The following is a 26,211-nucleotide window of genomic DNA, read 5'->3' as shown; positions in this document are numbered from 1 at the left end:
TACTCGGTCAGTACAAACTATCAACAACAACCACTCCACCCACAACAATTCTTTTATGGTCCCTCCTTGGAAACACAAACCTAATATACAACTACCTCTGGATACCGACAAATGTATGTGGAAACATCCCTCGAAAATCCACCACTCCAGCCACAAATCACACACTCTCAAATGCCCCGCACAATCCTCCATCCCTGAAGGTGTAGTCTCAGAAAACACCACACAAGATTCATTGTCTAGTCAGGGTTACTTTGTAAATATGTAAATTATAAAATATCTGGCATGTACCAGTGTCAAGAAAGCAATCACTGGAGAAGTACATCATGATGTCCCAAATGTGTTCAATTGAATTCAGGTCTAGAGAACTGATGGGATAGTCCATAGCATCAATGCCTTCATCATGCAGGCACTGCTAACACACTTCAACCACATGAGGCCTAGCATTGTCATGCATCAGTAGGAACCCAGTTCCCACTGCACCTGGTCTCACATTGGGTCTGAAGATCTCATCTCGGTACTTAATGGCAGTCAAGCTACCTCTAGCTAGCACATGGAGGGCTTTAGGCCCTCCAAAGAAATGCCTCCCCAAACCATTACTGTCCCACTGCTAAATTGGTCATGCTGGAGGATGTTGCAGGCAGCAGAACATTCTCCATGGCGTCTCACGACTGTGTCACATGTGCTCAGTGTGAACCTTCTCATTAAGGGCGAGCACAGGATGCCAATGTCGAATCTACCAATCTTGGTGTTCTCTGGCAAATGCCAATTACCCTGCACGGTGTTGGGCTGTAAACTAAAGACCCACTTGTGGATATCAGGCCCTCATATTACCCTCATGGAGTCTGTTTCTGACATTTAGACCAGACACATTGATGTTAATGGCCTGCTGGAGGTCAATTTGCACTGGTCCTCCTTGCACAAAGGAGGAGATAGCGGTTCTGCTTCTGGGTTGCTGCCCTCTTACAGCCCCCTCTACGTCTCCTGGTATACTGGCCTGTCTCCTGGTATCTGCTCCAAGCTCTTGACACTGTGCTGACAGACACAGCTACCCTTCTTGCCACAGCTCACATGTGCCATCCTGGATGAGCTGCTCCACCTGCGCAACTTATTGTACACGCCACCTTGTGCTACTCTAGAGGTGAGCGTAATGACAAAATGCAATAATGACCAAAACAACAGCCAAAAATGATGAGAACAGAGAAATGGTCTGTAGTCACCCCCTGCAGGACCACTCCTTTACAGGGGTTATCTTCCTAATTGCCTGTCATTTCTACCTGTTATCTGTTACACTTGCACAACAGCAGGAGAAATTGATTCACAATCAGTGTTGCTTCATAACTGGACAGGTTGATTTCACAGAAGTGTGATTGAACTGGAGTTACACTGTTTTAAGTGTTCCCTTTTTTGAGCAGTGTATTTCCATGCTGGGTGTTCCTTGGTTACGTTCTTATATAACCCACAGCTGCTTTTCCGGTAGATTCTGGCTCCCCCTTACCTCACGCTATAAATGTTCTCTGTCAGACAGTTTTCCGATTGCTGAGCCCCTTGTAGACTTTCTCATATTATACTGGTTTTCTGTCTATATTATGCCTGAGGAAGGGTCTGTGAGCTGAAACATTGCCACCACAAGAAAGACTATTCATGACTGAGGGTCTGGAAAACCTCACAATAAAGAGGCAAAACCTGGTGATTATGGAGCTGGTACATCTCTCTGTAAATGCTCTGAAGTCTCCTGAGCAAGTGGTCGCTCTACGGGAACGTGCCCCCTGGAGGCCCCTATGTGCGCTGCCTGGACTCTGCTCCTCCAGCACCAGGACAGCCAGCACAGTCCTGTATATACTGAGGCCCCTGATCATGTGACCCTGACTCCTCCCCTCCTGTGACCTCATCCCAGGTCCTGTGCGCACAGAGCAGCCATATATGTGGTGTGCGGCTCTGCAGGTGGAGGTAGGTGCTGGAGATTCCCCATTACTGGGCTGCACAGGGGGCAGTAACCCCTCCATTCCCGGAGATAGCGCCTCCTGCAGGTGGAGGTAGGTGCTGGAGATTCCCCATTACTGGGCTGCACAGGGGGCAGTAACCCCTCCATTCCCGGAGATAGCGCCCCCTGCAGGTGGAGGTAGGTGCTGGAGATTCCCCATTACTGGGCACAGGGGGCAGTAACCCCTCCATTCCCGGAGATAGCGCCCCCTGCAGGTGGAGGTAGGTGCTGGAGATTCCCCATTCCTGGGCTGCACAGGGGGCAGTAACCCCTCCATTCCTGGAGATGGCGCCCCCTGCAGGTGGAGGTAGGTGCTGGAGAGTCCCCATTACTGGACTGCACAGGGGGCAGTAACCCCTCCATTCCCGGAGATAGCGCCCCCTGCAGGTGGAGGTAGGTGCTGGAGATTCCCCATTACTGGGCTGCACAGGGGGCAGTAACCCCTCCATTCCCGGAGATAGCGCCCCCTGCAGGTGGAGGTAGGTGCTGGAGATTCCCCATTACTGGGCTGCACAGGGGGCAGTAACCCCTCCATTCCCGGAGATAGCGCCCCCTGCAGGTGGAGGTAGGTGCTGGAGATTCCCCATTACTGCGCTTCACAGGGGGCTGTAACCCCTCCATTCCCGGAGATAGCGCCCCCTGCAGGTGGAGGTAGGTGCTGGAGATTCCCCATTTTTTGGCAGCAGTTGGGCGCACAGAAAAATGCTACCTGTAGCGTCTGGCGAGCCTGGGCGCACACCTGGAAAAAACGCAGCGCATGAAAACGCACATGAACACATACATGCGCTATACCATGCGCCCGCCATGTTTAAGATAGGGGAGCAATGCGCATGCGCACGAGGCACAGCGCAAAAAAACGCTAGTGTGAAACCAGCCTAACAAACTCATAAATTATGGATTCTGCTGTTCTTGAATCTGGCTGTATCCAATTATCTAACTATACTTTTTGAACAAAGGAAAGCTTTAACACACAGACACCTCTATATATAAGATGCAACACCCTGTGTTATTGCTTTTCTGACTAACACTTATAAAGCTAATACTAAAATACAAAATCATCACAGATACTGTATATAGGTAGATTTAATTGTCTGAATAATAATCCAAGCAAAGTCTAAATATTTGCCATAACAATTCCTCCTTTTTATTATTCACAGACAAGTTATCCATCAGCTACTTCCCCATGCTATAAGAGCCTGGAGGTGACGGAGCCCTGTCACTGATGGACATCTTGTCTGTAAATCTCATTATATATGTTTACTGGAGGAGCACTGTGAGATTTTGCAGATGTGATAACTAATGATCTATGTTGTCTGATCTTGCTCATCTCTTTACATAGCGTCGTTATACAAATATACCAGCTATAGCGGCTATATAAACTAGTAAATAAATATACTCCTATACCTATCCCCATTTCCACGATATGAGTCTACCAGAGGCGTAGCTACGGTTTTGGTTCAGAGGGGGCAAATCTTCTGAGTGGGCCCTAACCAGGTAACCTTGCTTACAACTGGGTGACGCACAATAATAGTGGATGTAGGAGAACCTCAGCAGATGACTGCTCTGTTGCTGAAAATAATGTCTACACAATGACCAACATGGATATTACCGCCATATGGTCAGTGGTAGATACCAGTCCTACATAAGATATAAGAGATTACTGCACGGTTATAGATACTGACTTACAGCTGACGTTCTTTCTGATGGAATAGTTCACTTTTCCCATCTTTTCCATGTGGCTCAGACCAACATGACAACTTCTTCCAGCAGAGATTAAAAGAAAGACACATTTCACGTCTCATATTTTCAGCACCATCACCATCTATTCCCAACCTGCACAAACTCCTCATCCTGCTGATCCCCCAATACTGAGCCGCTGCTGCCGTATGTCCATATTACTGCACCTACTGTGGGTTCTCTGTGCCCTCTAAATTATAAAGCGACCCTCTACATAGTAATGCCGTGTGCAAGTGCCCTAGAAAACAGTGCCCTCATTTTGCCTCCATGAAACCTAGAAAGTAATAATGTCCTGTGTGTTTCTTTGACAGTCACAATAACCTGAGTTCCCCTATAACAATAAGTGCCCACTTTACATTTAATAATGTCCTGAGTCTCCCCCTGTACAGCTCCCCTATACACAGTATGATGCCCCTCTCACTGTATAGTACCACCCACACTGTAATCTCCACACTGTATGATGGCCCCCTAAATAACCTCCATATAGTATAATGCACCAGATAGTCCTCAATATAGTATTATGCACTCCCCATAGGCCTCCATATAGTATGATGAATTCCCCATAGACATACCCTATATAGTTTCATACTTTACCCATAGGCAGATTCTATATAGTACAAAACACTCCCCATACGCGGACTCTATATAGTATAATGCACCCCCGATAGCAGTGATGGCGAACCTTTCTGAGACCAAGTGCCTAAACTGCAACCTAAAACCCAATTATTTATGACAAAGTGCCATCAGGGCAAGCCCTTCACAGGAGGAGAATCAGCAGCTGCCAAATCTCTCTCCTGTACAGCACTTGCTGTCCCTGAACCCTAATGATCTATTATGTAAAAAATTCATTGACTTTAAACTTACCTTTGCAGTCTTCTCTTCTGTTCAGCAGGGGGGCTTCAAGCTCATGGGTGCTTCTCACACACTGAAACTGAGCCACTCACACTGCCCTTTCCAGACACAGCAGTTGGATTGAACTTTAGGGAAAATCTGCAGAATATTAGATAGATAGATTTTAGCATGGAATGCAAGCAGATTTCCTGCTGAAATCCACTGTTACATTTCATAGTATGAATATCTCTAATCTCTAGCCTCAGTCACACAAATGTGATAACATTTACTGTATCTGACTGCTGCTGACTTCTTAATCCTGGCATGGAAATGGCTGGCTTTGGAAGCTTGCTGGCTTGTGGATAGCACCTGGCAAGAATGGCAGGCCAGGAGGCTTCGCCGTGAACTGAAAAAGTATACATATTTGCTGCGGCTCCACATTTGACAAAAAATATATTAAAAAATTGCTGGCGGTCCAGGTGCTGAGATTGCAAACAACCGCTAAACTAGTAATAGGTACACACCTTATCTTTTAATTTCTATTCTCACCACCTGCCCAATTAGAATGGTCCCACAGCCAGTAGTTATGTTCCCATCCTGATCCCCTACTTGTAGTAACATGCCCCATCATTGTCAACTTCCTTTAGTAATGTGCCTCATTATGATTCCCTTCATGTAGAAATGTCCCATCATGATCCCATTCATGTAGGAATGTCCCATCATGATCCCATTCATGTAGGAATGTCCCATCATGATCCCATTCATGTAGGAATGTCCCATCATGATCCCATTCATGTAGGAATGTCCCATCATGATCCCATTCATGTAGGAATGTCCCATTATGATCCCCTTCATGTAGGAATGTGCCAAATCATGATCCCCTTCATGTCGAAATTGCCCATGCCACCACCTCCATCATTTCCTCCTCCCCACCATTCCATCATTGCCCTTTCGACCACCACCATCATTGCCCTTTCCACCACCCCATCATTGCTTTCTCCCCCACCACCCTATCATGGCTCTCTCCCCCACCAACCCATCATTGCCTTCTCCCCCCACCAACCCATCATTGCCTTCTCCATCACTCCTCCCCCCCTATCACTCCCATCATTGCCCTCTCCCTCATCATTGCCTTCTCCACCACTCCCAACATTGCTCTCTTCCCCATCACCCCCATCATTGCCTTCTCCATCACTCTATCACGATCCAGGTTAAATCTGACAGAGTAAATGCACAAAGTAACCTTTTTTTTTCCCTTGGCTGTGTGCCAGAGGTGGTTTTGCCACAGATGGCCATTAGGGTCATTGCACTGTGGTGATTTCAGTTGTAGTTTTCTCCCCGGTGGCCATTAGGGTCATTGCACTTTGGTTACCGTAGTTTGTGCACGTAATTATGTAACAGGTGTGGTAGCTCTATAACAGAGTATCAGGTGTGTTACTCACTGTTGATGATAAGGTCTTCATTTGCAAGCAAGCCTGGTTGAAGGACGGAGCTAAAGGAGAGTCACGGGCAGCTCAGTGCGATTCCAGGAGTAGCAGCTATGGTGTCTGCAAGGAGGGCTGGCATGGCGTGGTGGAGTCGCAGCTATGGTGTCAGCAAGGAGTTCGTGCATGGATTGGTGGAGTGGCAGCTATGGTGTAGAGCTGCACTCAAAATGCTGGACTTTGTTGCTGAGAGCTGGACTTTTTGTCAGAAAAGCTGGACTCATTTGCGGGACTCTTTTTCTGGACCGCTGCTCGCAAATATGGACTCCGTTTGCTCCAAGGCTGCACTATGGTGCTGAGAAGAGTCCAGGACAACTCAGTCAGAGTCCTGGAGTGGCAGCTATGGTGTCAGAGAGGAGTTCGTGGAAAGCATGGTGGAGTGGCAGCTATGGTGTCAGTGAAGAATTCTTGCAAAGCGTGGTGGAGTGGCAGCTATTGTGTAGAGCTGCACTCAGTTGCTGGACTCTTTGGCTGAACCCCGTTGCTGGACAGCTGCAGGTGCTGGACTGTTATGAGCTCATTTTCTGCTCCACCAGCTGGGAGTTCTCTTTCTGTTCTCCCTCTGGTAGTGACAGGAGGTAGTGAGGTTAGTTTAATTGGTAATGGTCTGCCACCTGACGAGGAAGATAGTGGTTGGATCTCTGGAGTATCAGACTGGATATAAGACAGCCGACGCCCTATCCTGTTGCTGGTGATTCAGTCTGCTTCTCAGGTCTTGGACTTCAGCTCTGCTCCAGTCTTCTCAAGTTAAGTTTGTTTTTTGCTAATGTTCACACTTGCTCTTGTTGGTCAACTCAGTTTTTGTGTGGTCAGCCAGCCCGGCTGGGCTGTGCTGAATTTCCACTCTTATTTATCTGTATTTGCCAATTTGCCTTTTTGTCCTTTATTAGATTGGCCTCTTTTTGCTCTGTCTCAGAATATTCCAGAGTGCTGATATAGTGGGAGAAGTCTAGTGACTTCAGGGTTAATTTTGTTATCAGACGCGTTGGACATTATTTTTGGTAGGGTTTTTTGGCAGATTGCAGACAGTATCTTTCCTTTCCTGTCCTTTCAAGTTAGTTTGGCCCCATCGTTTGCTCAGCCTATTTTTCTGCCTTTGTTTGTGTTTTCATCTTGCTTCACCGTCAATACATGTGGGGGGCTGTCTTTCTTTTGGGGTCTGCTCTGGGGAGTTAGTTTTCCTCTTTTCTTACTTTAGGTTTATTTAGCTCTCCGGTTGTGACGAGGCGTCCAGGACCACCGTAGGCACGCTCCACGACTGCTTCTAGTTGTGTGTTAAGATCAGGGCTCTGCAGTCTGCATAATTACCAACCTCTCTGGTTTTCTGACACTTAGCGCGTGTTGTTTTTTATCCTCCTCGGTGACCCATTCATAACACTGGACTCCGTTGCTGGACAGTGCACCCAGATGTTGGACACGTTGGAGGAAAAGATGCACGCAGGTGGTGGGCTCTGTTGCTGGGAGCGTAAGCAACAGAGCAAAGCTTAGTGGTGTTCCCCTGTTTTGTCACTTTTCCTTATGTGTGTTTAGTGCAGCGGTGGGATTAGTTTCCGCACCAACCAATTCCCTAGTGAGGGTTTAGGTGCAGGGCGAGCGAGGGGTCTAAGGTATCCTGATCGCCGCCCGATGCGGAACCGGCCTAGGGAACGTTAGGAGTGTAGAGACACTGATTCAGGGGAGTGCAGGAGGTCTCCATTTCCCCATTCCCTATCGCAGGGCCACCATTGTTATTGCTACCCAGGTTTTCCCTATTCCCTTTGTCTTAGTTACTGGCCTGCGGCCCGCGTCACATAGGACAAGTACACGTGCCGCGTCCTGTTGTATCAGTTACCGGCCTGCTGGCCGTGTCACTCAGGACGGGGCAAGTGATATTATCACCAACCTTACATTTTTTTTTCTGGTGAGCCTCGGGCCATGTTCAGACCTGTGATCTTTGCTGCTGGGCCTCACTGAGGTGAGTGAGGAGCTGCATGGTGTGTTGAAGCAGTTCAGCAGCAATTATCAGGGTCTGGGGCCTCCCGTTTGGCTCAGCCGGGAAATCAAATAGCGGCTGGCAATGAAGCCCCCTAGAGTCGCTGCTGGGGAGAGGGACTTTCTCATGCACGCAGAGGTACCAAGGCAGGTGGGAGGAGTTGGTGCACCACGGAGCTGCCTGGTATTCCCCGAGGTGAAGGGGTACGTCCCTGTGGTGAGCAGACTGGTGTGATAGTCCGCGGGGTTTACGCCAAATCTTCCATACCACCGAAGAAGCCGCCCCTCCTGGTCATGTGGAGGAAGACGACCAGGGAGTGTATTTTTCCTCCATATTCCAGGCCCCTCCGCCACCGGTGTGAGCAGCTGGTGTGCTGCGGGGGAGTAGGGGAAATCTCTACCCTCGCCATTAGCCAACCCTGGGAGGCGTAGACTTCATGGTGTAAAGGGTTTGAGGGTGGTGTTCCCTTGGTGAAAAGCGGGGGGGGTGAGTATGGTGACACAGGGGGACGCCTCTGTTGTCGATCCTAGAATGAGTTCACCGAAATATTACAAACGAATGTGTGGCAATAAATGTTCAGGTCCGGACCTGTGTGTGAACGAGCATGTATGGGTGGCCACCAAAAAACATCTTGGAAGTGTGTTGCGGAGTCTTACCAGCTCATACCAAACATACACATACATAACTCGTTCCCCAGGTCGACGCTTTGGAGATGAGTGGTGCCTCCAGAACATTTTGCCAATACCAGCGGTTAGAGTTGAGCGACTTTGGTCGGATCGGGTTTCATGAAACAAAATTTGTTTCAGATGAAACTGGTCCGACTAGGGCAAAAAAGTCAGAGTTTTGTCCGAAACCCGACCCGACCCCATGAAAGAGACCAGGCAGGGGTCGACGATATCTTCTAAAGATATCCGAGCCATAATTAGGGAGGAGATACAAGCCATCAACCGCACCAGCACTCCCTCAGAGTCCAGTCATAAGAAACACGTCGTTGTTAGTTCAGAGTCAGAGGAAGAACAGGAGTTAAATTCAGGCTCCGCATTCACGTCCTCATCGTCATCCTCGGAGATGGAAGGACGCGCATGTTTTCCACTGGACAGCGTAGATAACCTAGTAAAAGTGGTTAGAAATACTATGGGGTGTGAAGAGGAAAGGGGAGCCCAAACCGCGCAGGACATTATGTTTGCGGGATTGGCAGAAAAAAAGAGGAGATCATTTCCGGTGATACCGGCAATTAAAGACCTCATCAAAAGAGAGTGGGAAAAACACGACCAGAGGGGTTTTCTCCCATCAGCCTCAAAACGGAAGTATCCGTTCACTGATGAAGACCTATTGAAATGGACTAAAATACCAAAGGTGGATGCCGTCATAGCCTCCACTTCCAAACAGACCTCGATCCCGGTCGAGGACGCAGGATTGTTAGCAGACCCATTAGACCAAAAGGCAGAATCTTCGCTCAAAAGGTCCTGGGAGTCCACCACCGGGGTATTCAAACCCGCAATAGCCAGCACATGTACTGCTAGATCAATGCTGGTATGGCTAGATCAATTAGATCAGCAGATCGAGCAAAGAGTGTCAAGGGAGAAACTGCGTGCAGCCATCCCGTTGATAAGAGGTGCAGCTGCCTTTATGGCAGATGCTTCAGCGGACACCCTAAGACTGGCAGCGAGGTCGGCAGCCCTGGTGAATAACGCCAGACGCGCTCTGTGGATAAAAAGCTGGAAAGGGGGACGCACAATCAAAATCCAAAATTAGTGCAACCCCATGCGAGGGTGAGTTCCTCTTCGGGAAAGCCTTAGACGAAATTCTCGCCAAGGCAAAAGAGAGGAAAAAGGCCTTCAGTGATTCTCCCATTCCATTTTATAGGAAAACCTTTAAGAGACGGCCATTCGGGAGAAGAAGACAGTCGGACAGAACGAATAGATGGGCCACGAAAGACGAAAAGCAGAAGGGTACCATCTTCAGAGGGCCAACATATAGGAGAGATAAAAATTAAGAGTTTAGACCCACCAGTTGGGGGTAGATTAACATTTTTTGTTACCAAATGGGAACAAATTACGTTAAGCCCATGGATTTTGAACATAATCAAGGAAGGAATAAAGATTGAATTCCTTCAGATCCCTTATGAGTTCTTTGTTATAACTCGCCTTAATTCCTCAGTTCAGCAAAAGGCTCTCGAAGACGAGATTTGAGTCCTACTAGCTAAAAAAGTTTTAGTTGACGTCCCTGAGGAACAAGAGGGTAGAGGCTTTTACTCTCCCCTGTTTTTGGTTTCTAAACCAGACGGTACGTTTAGAACCATTATTAATTTAAAGAAGCTTAATTCATTTATAAAAAATTATAACTTCAAAATGGAATCAATTAGATCCACTATAAAGCTTCTTTTCCCAAATTGCGTAATGGCAGGGATTGATTTAAAAGATGCTTATTATCATCTCCCTATTCACAATAGATTCCAGAAATACCTAAGTCGCAGTGGAAGTCGAGGGCAGGATTCGTCATTTCCAATACGCGGCCATGCCCTTCGGGCTTTCCACGGCACCAAGAATATTTACCAAGGTGATGGCAGAAGTGATGGCCTACCTTCGCCAAAAGGACACACTGATCGTGCCGTATTTAGACGACTTCCTAATAATTGGGAATTCAGTCAAACAATGTACCGAACGCGTGACTGACGCAATCTCCTCTTTTCAGAGCCTTGGCTGGATCCTCAATATCCAAAAGTCCAGACTCGATCCACAATCCCTCCAGACATTTCTAGGATTTCAACTAGATTCCTTGACCCAGAGATGTCTACTACCTCAGGTAAAAATCACCCTCACGAAACAAAAAATACGAGCAGCTATAGATAGACCACGTGTGTCCTTGAGAGGAGCAATGTCACTATTAGGATCACTAAATTCTTGCAGTCCGGTGGGCCCAGTACCATGTCCGTACACTACAACACCAGATCCTCCAAGAGGATAAGCGACATAGTGGTCATTTACAGAGCAAAATAACCCTGTCACAAGAAGTCTTGACTTCTCTAGAGTGGTGGTTAGATGATGACCATTTATGTTCAGGAGTTCCATGGGTTATAGTTCCATCCTGTATCGTAACCACCGATGCCAGTCCCCAGGGCTGGGGAGCCCACATGGAGAATGGGTTTCATCAGGGAAGGTGGAATAGAGAGGAATGCGAGTACTCATCCAATTTAAAAGAACTGACTGCAGTGTTCTATGCTCTATACAACTTCCTTCCGCAGCTCCAACAGAAGCATGTCAGGATCCTATCGGACAACACCACCACAGTGGCCTATATAAACAGACAAGGAGGGACTCGATCAGAGACTCTGATGTCTTCAGCGGCAAGAATTTTAGACTTAGCAGAAAACTATTTTTTGTCCCTCTCGGCCATTCATATCAGAGGCGAGAGCAATCAAAAGGCAGACTTCCTAAGCCGACACACTCTACGGCAAGGAGAGTGGTGCCTCAATCAGAAGGTCTTCAGGGACATAGTAGCCCTATGGGGACAACCCGAGGTGGACCTTTTCGCCACAAAGGAGAACAGGCAGATAAAAACATTTGCCTCCCTATCTCCATCAGATCACCCAGACATACTAGACGCCCTTCTAGCTCCATGGAATTTCAACCTGGCGTATGCGTTCCCTCTATTGATCCTCCTACCTCAAGTAATTCGGAAGATCAGAGACGACAAAGCAAGGATAATCTTAATAGCACCGTTCTGGCCAAAAAGACCGTGGTTTTCGTGGCTGCAAATTATGTCAATAACAGATCCTTGGGTCCTTCCTTCGACTCCCAACCTACTCTCCCAAGGCCCCTTTTTCTACCCTCAAGTGCTCAGCTTGCACTTGACGGCGTGGAATTTGAGAGGCAGTTATTGAGGACAAGAGGATTCTCTGAGTCTTTAATTACTACACTACTACAAAGTAGAAAACAGTCCACAACCCAAATTTACACTAGAATATGGAAAAAATTTCTTCAATTCCATACAGTACCTCATACAGCAGAAGTTCCGATAATCCCAATCTTGGAATTTCTGCAGAAAGGGAAAGACTTAGGCTTAGCAGTAAATACGCTAAGAGTACAAATATCGGCATTAGGAGCACTATATGGCCATAATATAGCAGGCAACAAGTGGATAACTCGATTAATTACAGCATGTGAACGAATAGCTCCAATCCACATACCCTCCGTCCCTACATGGGATCTAAATCTGGTCTTAGACGCCCTAACGATAGACCCCCTTTGAGCCGATCGACACAATACCCTTCAAATACTTAGCACTTAAAATGGCCCTCTTGGTAGCACTGACCTCAGCTAGAAGAGTGGGTGATATCCAGGCCTTGTCAATAGATCCACCTTTTTTTCAAGAATACCAAGACAGATTGGTATTAAAACCAGACCCTGCCTACCTTCCAAAAGTGGCAACAAAATACCATAGATCTCAGGAGATACTCCTCCCAACCTTCTATAAAAATCCCTCTACTCCGGAAGAGCAGAAGTTCCATACTCTGGACGTCAAAAGAACTGTCCTAAAATGTATTGAGAGGTCCAACAGTTGGAGGCAGAGCAGGGCCCTATTTGTTTCATTTCAGGGCTGTAAGAAGGGGTATGGAGTCACGAAGAGCACCATTTCCCGGTGGATCAGAGAGGCCATTCGTTTAGCCTACTCCGCAAAAAACGAAGATCCTCCAGGGAACATCAGGGCGCATTCCACCAGGGCAATGGCAACTTCTTGGGCGGAAAAGGGAGATGTTCCGATTGAAACTATATGTAAGGCGGCAGTTTGGTCATCCCCTTCTACCTTCTATAACCACTATAGACTTGATCTTTCATCAACCTCTGACTTAAGCTTTGGCAGGACTGTCCTTGGCACGGTGGTCCCACCCAGGTGATGGTCTCTGGAATCTCTCCAGTGGGTGCTGTCGTGGCGAAGAGTAAAAAGCCGGATTACTTACCGGTAATGCTCTTTTAATGAGTCCACGACAGCACCCGCTCACTTCCCTCCCTAAAGATATCAATAGTTAAAGTATATCAACCAAATAATGGATAAGAAAGATGTTAAAATAAGAGAACATTGCCTAATCCTTGGCGGTCCTTCTGGTACTCTGAAACGTAAAACTGAGGAGGAAAGGCGGACCGCCCCTTTTATCTTTCCTGTAGGGTTTCCTGTTCCAAATGGGCGGATCCGATACCTCCAGTGGGTGCTGTCGTGGACTCATTAAAAGAGCATTACCGGTAAGTAATCCGGCTTTTTTCCCTTGGATATGTGCCAAAGGTGGTTTTGCCCCCGGTGGCCATTAGGGTCATTGCATTGTGGTGATTTCAGTTGTAGTTTTCCCCCCTGGTGGCCATTAGGGTCATTGCACTTTGGTTACCTTAGTTTGTGCATGTAATTATGTAACAGGTGTGGTAGCTCTATAAGAGAGTATCAGGTGTGTTAATCACTGTTGGTGATAAGGTCTTCATTTGCAAGCAAGCCTGGGTGAAGGAAGGAGCTAAAGGAGAGTCACGGGCAGCTCAGTGAGATTCCTGGAATAGCAGCTATGGTGTCTGCATGGAGGGCTGGCATGGCGTGGTGGAGTCGCAGCTATGGTGTCAGCAAGGAGTTCGTGCATGGATTGGTGGAGTGGCAGCTATGGTGTAGAGCTGCACTCAAAATGCTGGACTTTGTTGCTGAGAGCTGGACTCAAGCATGCTGGACTTTTTGTCAGAAAAGCTGGACTCATTTGCGGGACTCTGTTTCTGGACCGCTGCTCGCAAATATGGACTCTGTTTGCTCCAAGGCTGCACTATGGTGCTGAGAAGAGTCCAGGACAACTCAGTCAGAGTCCTGGAGTGGCAGCTATGGTGTCAGAGAGGAGCTCGTGGAAAGCATGGTGGAGTGGCAGCTATGGTGTCAGTGAAGAATTCTTGCAAAGCTTGGTGGAGTGGCAGCTATTGTGTAGAGCTGCACTGAGTTGCTGGACTCTTTGGCTGAAGCTGCACTCAGGTGCTGAACCCCATTGCTGGACAGCTGCACTCAGGTGCTGGACTCCGTTGCTGGACAGTGCACCCAGATGTTGGACACGGTGGAGGAAAAGATACACGCAGGTGGTTGGCTCTGTTGCTGGGAGCGTAAGCAACAGAGCAAAGCTAAGTGGTGTTCCCCTGTATTATCACTTTTCTTATGTGTGTTTAGTGCAGCGGTGGGATTAGTCTTGTGAGCTCATCTGTTCATTCATCTTTTGTGTCCGAGGATCTCCCTCTTCTGGTGAAGGAAGGTAGTGAGGCTGATTTGGATGAAAGAAACCAAACACCTGATCAAGTGGATTGTGACTTGGTAACAGGAACTTCAGACTGGATATAAGGCAGCCGACGCCCTTCTGAGTCGCTGGTGATTTCTCTGCTGGATTCTTGGAGACCAGTCTGATTCCGGCTTCCCAAAGATAAGTTTTTGCTCTGCTATTGAACTTATTAGTTTTGGTGTTTACCTTGTTTTTTGAGTTCAGCCATCCCCGGCCGGGGGTGTGCTGGATTCTTTTTCCTTGATCAGTGTTCTCTTTTGCTCTGCTTTCAGAATATTCTGAGTGCTGATACAGGGTTTGAAGTCTAGTGACTTCAGGGTCCTTTTTGCTTATCAGTTGTGTTGGTAATATTTTTAGCAGGGTTTTCTCGGATTGCAGACAGCAGCTTTTCTGTCCTGTCCTTTTTAGTTAGCTTGGGCCCCCATCGTTTGCTCAACCTATCTTTCTATCTGTGTTAGTGTTTTCATCTTGCTTCACCGTCATTATATGTTGGGGGCTGCCTATTGCTTTGGGGTCTGCTCTGGGGCAGTCAGTTTTTCCCTTTTCTCTCTTTAGGCTTATTTAGATCTCCGGCTGTGACGAGGTGTCTAGGATCACCGTAGGAACACTCCACGGCTACTGCTAGTTGTGTGATACGTTTAGGGGTCTGCAATCTGTTAGTTTCCAACCTCTCTGATTTTCTTGGCTGAGCTTGTGTTTTGTTTTTTCCTCCTCAGTGACTCAATCATAACAATTAGTTTCCGCACCAACCAATTCCCTAGTGAGGGTTTAGGTGCAGGGCGAGCGAGGGGTCTTAGGTATCCTGATCGGCGCCCGGTGCGGAACCGGCCTAGGGAACGTTAGGAGTGTAGAGACACTGACTCAGGGGAGTGCAGGAAGTTTCCACTTCCCCGTTCCCTATCGCAGGGCCACCATTGTTATTGTTACCCAGGTTTTCCCTATTCCCTTTGTCTTATTGTATTAGTTACCGGCCTGCAGGCCTCGTCACATAGGACAATTACACGTGCCGCGTCCTGTTGTATCAGTTACTGGCCTGCTGGCCGTGTCACTCCGGACGGGGCATGTGACACACTCTCATCATTGTCCTCTCCCCCATCACCCCCATCATTGCCTTCTCCACCACTCCCATCATTGCCTTCTCCCCATCAGTCCCATCATTGCCCTATCCACATCATCCCCATCAATGCCTTCTCCCCCACCACTCCATCACTGCATTCTCCATCACTCCCATCATTGCCCTTTCCCCCCATCACCCCCATCATTGTGTCACGACTCCTGGTTATTAGTGCTGCGGGGAGAGCAGCAAGGGAGTTGAGCAAAGTGCTGGGTAACTAACCAGGTAAGGAATAGGACGTGAACCATATGGCTGTGTTCACACACAGTGTTTTTTTAGCGGTTTTTACCGCGGTTTTCACTATAAAACCGCTAAAAATAAGCTGCACAGTCATTTCTATGCATTTTGCACTTTTTGCGCACATTGATGCGTTTTTTACCGCGAAAAAAACGCATCGCGGTAAAAAACGCAGCATGCACATTAATTTTGCGGATTTTTCCGCGGTATAGGCTTCTCCCATGCTTTTAGAAACCACTGCGGAAAAAAACGCATCAAAACCGCGCAAAAAACACGGCGGAAAAATAGGTGCGGTTTCTGGGAAGGGATTCAGGTTTCTGAGCAGAAATTTTCTGCAACGTGTGCACGTAGCCTATGACAGAATAGGAGGTGGTCGGGGGCAGAACCAGACGCCGGGGTGCAGAGGATACAATAAACACAGGAAAATAATCAAAACAAGCTAAGCTCAGAACCAGGAGATCAGGAGGTACCAATGGGGTGAGACAGAGGATTGTCAGAAGGGAAGACAGAGGTCAAAAAGCAAGAACGAGCAGTGCAGTACCATAGGGATAAACTGTAATGGAGTAACAATAGCCAAGCCAGGAGGTCAGAACTGAAGAAGACAATAGTACCAAAGCGTGAGACAGAGGACAGAGTGAGTGGACAGACCAGGTCATACATGGGAGGCAATCAAGCAATGCAGTATACACGCAAACCAAGGGGTCAGACACACAGCCAGAATAACAGTATAGCTGACAGGGAATCCTAGCCAGCCTGGAGTGAGTATAAATACCCCTCCCAGATCCAAAGGAAGCCAGCAAAAGTTAATCCTGAGAGAGCAGGACATTAACCATGTCTTATACCATGACACATTGCCCTCTCCACCACTCCCATCATTGCCTTCTCCATCACTCCCATCATTGCCCTTTCCCCCATCACCCCCATCATTGTGTCATGACTCCCGGGTATTCAAAGTACTTGTTCTCACCCACAAAGCGCTTCACAGTGTAGTGCGGCCTAACCGACCACTGCGCTCTGCAAACGACTTTCGACTAACCTCTGCACTAATCCGTACCTCCCACTGCTGACTCCAAGACTTCTCCCGCGCTGTGACAATCCTCTGGAATGCTCTACCCCAAGAAATTAGGACTATCCACAATTTGCATAGTTTTAGGCGCTCCCTCAAAGCACATTTGTTCAGAGTGGCCTATCACGTTCACTAACCAAAATCATTCTATGTGTAAGTGTGCCTGAGTAGCCCATTCACTATCTCCATCCATCCCTCACTCCCTCAAGATGGCTGGACCATCATTGTAAATACATCACTGTAAATACACACCTGTACTTTGTATCTTCCCCACCTCATTGTAGATTGTAAGCTCTCACGAGCAGGGTCATCTTATTTTGCTTTAATTATTGTATTGTTAAAGTTGTTACTTATGACTTGTGTTTTGAAACTGTTAAACTGTAAAGCACTGCAGAATATGTTGGCGCTATATATATAAAGATTATTATTATTATTGCCCTCTCCCCATCACCCCCATCATTGCCCTCTCCCCCATCACCCCCCATCTTCTCACACACACACACCTCTCCGCGCGCTCGCCGGCAGCTTCCTCTCACTGGCACAGTGGTCGTGGAGCTGTATGATGATGTCATCCAGCCGCGCTGCTGACTGCCGTGTGAGGCAGGAAGCTGCAGCTCCGGAGCGAGGACACTTGCAGATGAGGCGATGCTGAGTGCCACACGTGCCATAAGTTCACCATCACTGCAGATGGGCAGACTCTATATTGTATCATTCAGCCCCATAGGCAGACTTTATAGTATATTACACCCACCATAGGCAGACTATAGTATAATGCACCCCCTTAGGCAGAATCTATAGTATAATGCACCCCTCATAGGCATATTCTATAGTATAATGCACCCCTATAGGCAGACTCTATAGTATTATCCGCCCACCACAGACTCTATATTGTATAATGAACCCTCCACAGGCAGACTCTATTTTGTGTAATGCACACCCCATAGGCAGACTCTATAGTATAATGCATCCCCCATAGGCAGACTCTATTTTGTATAATGCATTTCCCATAGGCAGACCCTATATAATATAATGCACCCTTCATAGGGAGACTCTAGTATAATGCACCACCATAGTGAGATTCTATAGCATAATGCACCCCCATAGGCAGACTCTATTTCTTATAATGCAACCCCCATAGGCAGACTCCATAGTATAATGCACTCCCCAAAGGCAGACTCTATATAGCATAATGCACCCCCATATGCAGTCTCTATAGTATAAGGCACCACCATAGGGAGATTCTATATAGTATAATGCACTCACATAGGGAGACCCTATATAGTATAATGCACCTCCATAGGGGAACTCTATACAGTATAATTCACCTCCAAAGGCAGACTCTATATTCTATATTGCACCACCAATAGTCAGACTCTATATACTATAATGCACCGCCCATAGGCAGGGTCTATATTGTATAATGCACCTCCATGGCAGACTCTATAGTATAATGCACCCCCCATAAAAGACTTTAAAGTATAATGCACCCCATAGGCAGATTCTATAGTTTAATGCACCCCCTTGGTCAGACTTTATAGTATAATGCACCCTCCATAGGCAGACTCTATAGTATAATGTACCCCTCCATAGGCAGACTCTATAGTATAATGTACCCCCCACGGGCAGACTCTAGATTGTATATTGCACCCGAATAGGTAGACTCTAGATTGTTTAATGCATCCCATAGGTAGAGCCTATTTTGTATAATGCACCTCCCATAAGCAAACTCTATATAGTATAATGCACCCCCAAAGGCTGACTCTATAAAGTATAATGCACCCCATATCCAAACTGTCCATAGTATAATGCACCCCGATAGGCAGGTTCTACCTAGTATAATGCACCCCGTATATGGAGACTGTATAGTATAATGCACCCCCATAGGGAGACTCTCCATTGTGCAATGCACCTCCCAGGGAGACTCTATATATTATAATGCACCCCTATTGGAAAGCTATATATTACTAGCTGAAGAGCCCGGCGTTTCCCGGGCATTGTAACTAACTGTGGTTAGTTATAACAAATTATAATGATTATATCTACAGTATATATATATATATATATAAAGCGGAGTGTATAGCCCCGACCACTCTGCATATTCACACTCACTCTAATTTCCCACATCATCCCTTCAGCTAGGGCCACCAAACTACTACACCTAATATCCCACATCATCCCATCAGTCAGAGACACCGGATTACTATTCCTAATATCCCACATCATCCCGTCAGCCAGAGACTCCGGACTACTACCCCTAATATCCCACATCATCCCGTCAGAGCCACCGGACTACTACCCCTAATATCCCACATCATCCCATCAGCTACCGTGCCCGGCAGCTCCAGCGTCTGTTCCTCATACTATGGTCTCCGAGATTGAGCCCGGAATGTGCTCATGAGTCTGTGATGTACTCGGAGGGCGGTGAACCCAGGTTGTGCTCGGTGCTTGGGGCTATTTATCTACTGACATTTGTCCTGAGGGAGAAACCAGTGATGTCACAGCAGTCGGGATCCCAGAAGGAAGCTTGGGGTCGTAGTCTTGTGGCTCTGGCTGACAGGATAATGTGGGATATTAGGGGTAGTAGTCCAGTGGCTCTGATGGGATGATGTGGGGTATTAGTAACAGTAGTCCAGTGGCTCTGGCTGAAGGGATGATGTGGGATATTAGTAACAGTAGTCCAGTGGCTCTGGCTGAAGGGATGATGTGGGGTATTAGTAACAGCAGTCCAGTGGCTCTGGCTGAAGGGATGATGTGGGATATTAGAGTGTGGTAGGTGGAGTGGGTGGGGCTATGTGGAGAGGGCGGGGCTTGATAAACACATTTGTGCACTCATCTTTATATATATATATATATATATATATATATATATATATATATATATATATATTATAGATAATGTACCCCCATAGGTAGACTCTACCCCGAATATGCCACATCATCCCGTCAGCCCGAGCCACCAGACTGCTACCACTAATATCCCACATCATACCGTCAGCCAGAGACACCAGACTACTACCCCTAATATCCCACATCATCCCATCAGAGCCACCGGACTACTACCCCTAATATTCCACATCATCCCATCAGCAAGAGCCACTGGACTACAACCACTAATATTCCACATCATTCCGTCAGCGCCACCGGACTACTACCACTAATATCCCACGTCATCCATTTAGCCAGAGCCACCGTACTACTACCCCTAATATCCCACATCATCTCGTCAGCCAGAGCCTCCGGACTACTACCCCTAATATCCCACATCATCCTGTCAGCCAAGGCCACCGGACTACTACCACTAACATCCCACATCATCCCGTCAGAGCCACCGGACTTCTACCCTTAATATCCCACATCATCCCGTCAGAGACACCGGACTTCCACCCCTAATATCCCACATCATCCCGTCAGAGACACCGGACTACTATCCCTAATATCCCACATCATCTCGTCAATGAGAGCCACAGGACTACTGCCCCTAGCTTCCTCCCGGTATCCCGACTGCTGTGATGTCACTGGTTTCTCCCTCAAATGTCAGCAGAGAAATAATGGCACCGAGCACATCCTGGGCTCACCGCCCCTCGAGCACATCACAGACTCGCCACACCCGGCAGCTCCAGCGTCTGCTCCTCACACTGCGGCCTCCGAGATTGAGCCCGGAATGAGCTCAGTAAGCCTGTGATGTACTCAGGGGGCGGTGAGTCCGGGATGTGCTTGGTGCTCTTGGGGTGGTGAGCCCGGGATGTGCTAGGTGTTCGGGGCGTTATTTCTCTGCTGACATTTGTCTCCTGAGGGAGAAACCAGTGACGTCACAGCAGTTGGGATACCCGGAGGAAGCTAGGGGTAGCAGTCTTGTGGATCTGGCTGACGGGATGATGTGGAATATTAGAGTGAGTGTTTTTATGCGGAGTGGGCAGGGCTATGTGGAGTGGGCGTGGATTGATACACACACACACACACACACACACACACACACACACACACGCATTCGTACACTCATCTTTATATATATATATATAGATAATGCACCCCCCATAGACAGACTGTATATTGTATAATGCACCCCCTATAGGCAGACTATATATAGTATAAAGCATCCCCATAGGCATGTTCTATATGGTATAATGCAATCCCCAAAGGCAGACTCTATATAGCATAGTGCACCCCCCAAAGTGAGACTATATAGAATAATGCACCTCCCCATAGGCAGACTCTATATAGTATAATGCATCCCCCATAGGCAGGCTCTATATTTATATTGCACCCCCATATGGAGACTCTATAATGTACACTCACTGGCCACTTTATTAGGTACACCTGTCCAACTGTGTGTTAAGACTTAATTTCTAATCAGCCAATCACATGGCGGCAACTCAGTGCATTTAGGCATGTAGACATGGTCAAGACAATCTCCTGCAGTTCAAACCGAGCATCAGTATGGGGAAGAAAGGTGATTTGAGTGCCTTTGAACGTGGCATGATTGTTGGTGCCAGAAGGGCTGGTCTGAGAATTTCAGAAACTGCTGATCTACTGGGATTTTCACGCACAACCATCTCTAGGGTTTACAGAGAATGGTCCGAAAAAGAAAAAAAATCCAGTGAGCGGCAGTTCTGTGGCCGGAAATGCCATGTTGATGCCAGAGGTCAGAGGAGAATGGGCAGACTGGTTCGAGCTGATAGAAAGGCAACAGTGACTCAAATTGCCACCCGTTACAACCAAGGTAGGCAGAAGAGCATCTCTGAACGCACAGTGCGTCGAACTTTGAGGCAGATGGGCTACAGCAGCAGAAGACCACACTGGGTACCACTCCTCTCAGCTAAGAACAGGAAACTGAGGCTACAATTTGCACAAGCTCATCGAAATTGGACAGTAGAAGATTGGAAAAACGTTGCCTGGTCTGATGAGTCTCGATTTCTGCTGCGACATTCGGATGGTAGGGTCAGAATTTGGCGTAAACAACATGAAAGCATGGATCCATCCTGCCTTGTATCAACGGTTCAGGCTGGTGGTGGTGGTGTCATGGTGTGTGGAATTTTTTCTGGGCACTCTTTGGGCCCCTTGGTACCAATTGAGCATCGTTGCAACGCCACAGCCTACCTGAGTATTGTTGCTGACCATGTCCATCCCTTTATGACCACAATGTACCCAACATCTGATGGCTACTTTCAGCAGGATAATGCGCCATGTCATAAAGCTCGAATCATCTCAGATTGGTTTCTTGAACATGACAATGAGTTTACTGTACTCAAATGGCCTCCTCAGTCACCAGATCTCAATCCAATAGAGCATCTTTGGGATGTGGTGGAACGGGAGATTCGCATCAGGGATGTGCAGCCGACAAATCTGCGCCAACTGTGTGATGCCATCATGTCAATATGGTCCAAAATCTCTGAGGAATGCTTCCAGCACCTTGTTGAATCTCTGCCACGAAGAATTGAGGCAGTTCTGAAGGCAAAAGGGGGTCCAACCCCTTACTAGCATGGTGTACCTAATAAAGTGGCCAGTGAGTGTATAATGCACCCCCATAGGGATACTATATAGTATAATGCACCCCCCATAGGAGTATCTATTTAGTATAATGCATCCCTATAGGCAGACTCTGTGTGGTATAATGTACCCCCATAGTCAGGCTCTATATAGTATAATGCACCCCCCCAATAGGAAGACTCCATATAACATAAAGCACCCCCATAAAAAATGAATAACTACAATACTCACCTTCCACCCTCTGCTTCGATTACCGGCACATCTCCGGACAACGGGTGCCGAGTAGTGACGTCATCACGCCTGCTGTCAGTGTCTATGTCAGTGATGTGAGATGCTGAGAAGGGGATGATGGGAGAGGGACTGTAATGCTCCCACTCTCATCAATGCGGTCAACTGTATTGGCATCTAGCCAATACAGTTGATCTTGTGATGATGGGCATGGGGGGCCCACTGCTGGCACCGGGCTCCCCACCTGATCAGGGGCCTGAGACTGGCCGGGTGGCAGAGCAGGGAGATCGATTCTCCCCGCTCTGCCACCGAGTGCAACTAGTATGGGCACGCTGTGCACGTAGATACAGGTACAATAGCCTAGCTCTGGGTGGGCACTCTCAAAGCACGGGGCCCCGGGGCGACTGCCATCTCTGACCACACGGTATCTACGCTGTTGAGGTCTGTCATTCAGTCTGGGGTGATTGTCTGCAGCTTAGCTCTATAAGGAATATTTGGGGACAGCACTTATATCTAGATCACTATCCGGAAGTTTGAAAGCAGCAGGCGTAAGGCGTGCTAAGGTGCAGGTTCTTTCTGCACCCAGGAGAAGCCATTTATAGGACTTGTGGCCACACATCACGTTCAGGGTGCGCTCTATCTTCATGACATATTTCCACTCCATCACTCAGGTGTCTATTGTTTCCCTCAGTCTGTTTACATCGCTGCAATGACGATATTGGATGCCGGTATGTGTAAGATATAACTGTTCTGTTACATGACGGTTAATGAAGATCATGTGCACTACATGCTGCCATCATGAAGATGTGACGTGGAGAAGATTTCTTCATAACATATTGAATAGATTCTTTATGATGTTACATTTTCTCAACTTCTTCCCATTCAGGTTTCCACAATATCAGATCTTCTCAATGCAGATCTTCTATATAACAGAAATTTCCTGATTGACCCATAAAGGATGAATAAGGACAGGGACAAGATGGCGGAGAGGATGTTACATCTCACCGTAGAGATCCTCTTCCGGCTTACTGGAGAGGTGAGAGATTCTGATGACTTCACATTACATCAATCTTATCTATGGGAATAACAGATGGACAGAACTGGAGAGGTGAGGACTCTGGAAATGTCTCTAGTGAGATTTATTAATTTGTCTCTCAATAACCAGGATTACACAGTAGTGAAGAAGGCGACTTATGAGCGCTGTCAGGCCCCTGAAGGATGGGGAAGACCCCAGAGCCCAATCACGGGGCCTCCACCTTACCCCCTGATACATGTGAACATCAATGACCAGGAGATCTTAAGACTCACCTACAAGATGATTGAGTTACTGATTGGAGAGGTGATACTGCTGGGAATGCTGGGACATTATACAGTAACGCTATGAAGTGATTGGGGGGATGACGGTATCATTGTATGTGTCAGGTTCCTATAAGGTATCAGGATGTCACTGTCTATTTGTCCATGGAGGAGTGGGAGTATTTAGAAGGACACCAAGATATGTACAAGGACATCATGATGGAAGTTCCCCGGCCCCTCACACCACCAGGTAAACAGGACAAAATCCACATGGCTTTTAATTACCAGTGTGTAAAGGATGAACTCAGTCGTTTTTTGTGTTTCCTCCAGTTGTATCTAGTAAGAGGACAACACCAGAGAGATGTCCCCGTCCTCTTCTTCCTCGGGACTGTAAACAAGAAAATCCCAATGTTCCTCAGGATCATCAGGTAGATGCTGCCACCATAAAGATGTGATGTGAAGAAGATTTTTTTGAAACATATTGAATAGATTCTTTATGATGTTACATCAGCTCATCTTCTCCCCATTCAGGTCCCTACAATTTTGAATCCTCTCAGTGAAGATTTTCTCTATAACAGACTTTTCCTGACTGATCCGTTGATGATGAATAGGAGCAAGGACAATATGATGGAGATGATATTACACATTTCCCTAGTGATACTCTTCCAACTTACCGGAGAGGTGAGAGATTCTGATGGCGTCACATTACATCATTCTTATCCGCAGGAGCAACAGATGGACAGAACAGGAGAGGTGAGGATTATGGAAATGTCTGTAGTGAGATTTATTAATGTGTCTCTCCATAACCAGGATTACACAGTAGTGAAGAAGACCTCTAGTGAGCGCTGTCAGGCCTCTGTGTCTGAGGGATGTGGAAGACCCCTGAGCCCAATCACAGGACCTCTACTTCACCCCCTGAAACATGAGGACATCAATGGCCAGAAGATCCTAGAACTCACCTACAAGATGATTGAGCTGCTAACTGGAGAGGTGACACTGCTGGGAATGCTGGAACATTATATAGTAACACTACGAAGGGATCGGGGGATGACCGTATCATTGTATATGTCAGGTTCCTATAAGGTGTCAGGATGTCTCCGTCTATTTCTCCATGGAGGAGTGGGAATATTTAGAAAGACACAAAGATCTTTACAAGGATGTCATGATGGAGGTTCCTCAGCCCCTCACATCACCAGGTAATAGGACTTCATAAGATGGCCTAAAATTATCTGTATGTAAATAATGAATTCAGTCCCAGTATGTGTTTCTTCCAGTTGTATCCAGTAAGAGGACAACACCAGAGAGATGTCCCCGTCCTCTTCTTCCACAGGACTGCAAACAAGAAGATCCCAATGTTCCTCAGGATCATCAGGTAGATGGAGAGAAGGTGTCATGAGATCTCCCCTATGATGTGTAGATGGCTGTGAAGATCTTGTGCTCAGTCTTGTGTTATCCACCAGTATTATATGTTTTATACTTGTGTAATGAGAACGGTGGAGATGGCAGGATTAGAGCTGATCATAGATGTGACTTCTCTATCTGTCTGTGACTTTTACAATATTTGTTTCAGGGAAAATATCTGACCCATATTAATACTACAGAGACATATGTGAGGGGTGATGAACGGTGTAAAGAGGAGATTCCTACAGATAACCGCCTAGGTGAGTAGCAACCACTAAATACAGAGAAGTGACAGATTCTTCTTGCTGTAGAATTAAGGGGGCTTTACACATAGCGATATCGCTAACAATATCGCTAAAGCATCACCGATTTGGTGACCCAGCAACGATATCGCTATGTGTGATACTTACCTCCGACTGGCTCCCCCGCTGTCTGTCGCTGGTCGCGCAGCTCCATTTCTCGTCGGGCGCTTCCTGCTGGGCTTCCTGTGGCGCCGACGAGCGACGCGTGGACGCGAGCGGGAGGACGTCAGGATCGCCGCATCTTAAAGTCAAGTAACGACCGCTGTATCGCTGTTATGTCGCTGTGAGATCTGCCTGTGTGGCAGCTCACTGGCGACCATTTAGCGATGCACCAGCAATCCTGACCACGTCATATCGCTGGTCAGGATCGCTGGTGCATCGCTAAATGTAAAGGGGCCTTTATATGTTGCATTTTTTAGGACTTGTTTACTCAGGACTTTTTGATGTGCATTTTTATTGACCAAAGGATTTACTGCTTAACCTCTTCCCGACCGCCCACAGTAGATAAACGTTGGCGCTTGCTGGGCTTTGTGCAGCGCCGACGTTTATCTACTGTCGGCGGTTTTGTGCCCCCCGGGACCCCCTCATACCTTATAACGCGGGGATCCTGGTGCACAATGCATGCTGGGACCCCCGACGTCATCGAGACCTGATTGGTTCAGGTCCTGATGACGTCGCGTCACAGCAGCCAATGAGAGAGCTCGCTGGGAAAGCTGCTTGTTTCCCGGCGATCTCCCTCATTATAACGCGACTTCTCCTCTGAGCTCATGCTGACAGATGAGCAGA

General features: G+C 47.4%; 1 protein-coding gene across 2 annotated transcripts in view; it reads left to right on the top strand.

Annotated features, from left to right (window-relative positions):
- The first annotated feature begins 1,877 nt into the window (after nucleotides 1-1,877).
- Nucleotides 1,878-26,211, top strand: part of LOC141051028 (uncharacterized) — a 73,104-nt gene continuing 48,770 nt past the window's right edge. The window contains exons 1-10 of one of the 2 annotated variants that reach the window (XM_073547823.1): nucleotides 1,878-1,947; nucleotides 23,313-23,462; nucleotides 23,592-23,765; nucleotides 23,849-23,972; nucleotides 24,053-24,150; nucleotides 24,254-24,403; nucleotides 24,533-24,712; nucleotides 24,795-24,918; nucleotides 24,997-25,094; nucleotides 25,293-25,383. In XM_073547823.1, the coding sequence (XP_073403924.1) occupies nucleotides 23,385-23,462; nucleotides 23,592-23,765; nucleotides 23,849-23,972; nucleotides 24,053-24,150; nucleotides 24,254-24,403; nucleotides 24,533-24,712; nucleotides 24,795-24,918; nucleotides 24,997-25,094; nucleotides 25,293-25,383 (1,117 nt within the window). In that variant the 5' untranslated portion in view covers nucleotides 1,878-1,947; nucleotides 23,313-23,384. The other variant, XM_073547822.1, reaches the window with a different exon arrangement.

This window comes from Dendrobates tinctorius, unplaced genomic scaffold (genome assembly GCF_039654945.1).
Source record: "Dendrobates tinctorius isolate UK_male_01 unplaced genomic scaffold, ASM3965494v1 ptg000155l, whole genome shotgun sequence".
Classification (NCBI taxonomy): domain Eukaryota; kingdom Metazoa; phylum Chordata; class Amphibia; order Anura; family Dendrobatidae; genus Dendrobates; species Dendrobates tinctorius.
The sequence above is the reverse complement of the archived record's forward strand: the minus strand, read 5'-3'. Positions and strand labels throughout refer to the sequence as shown.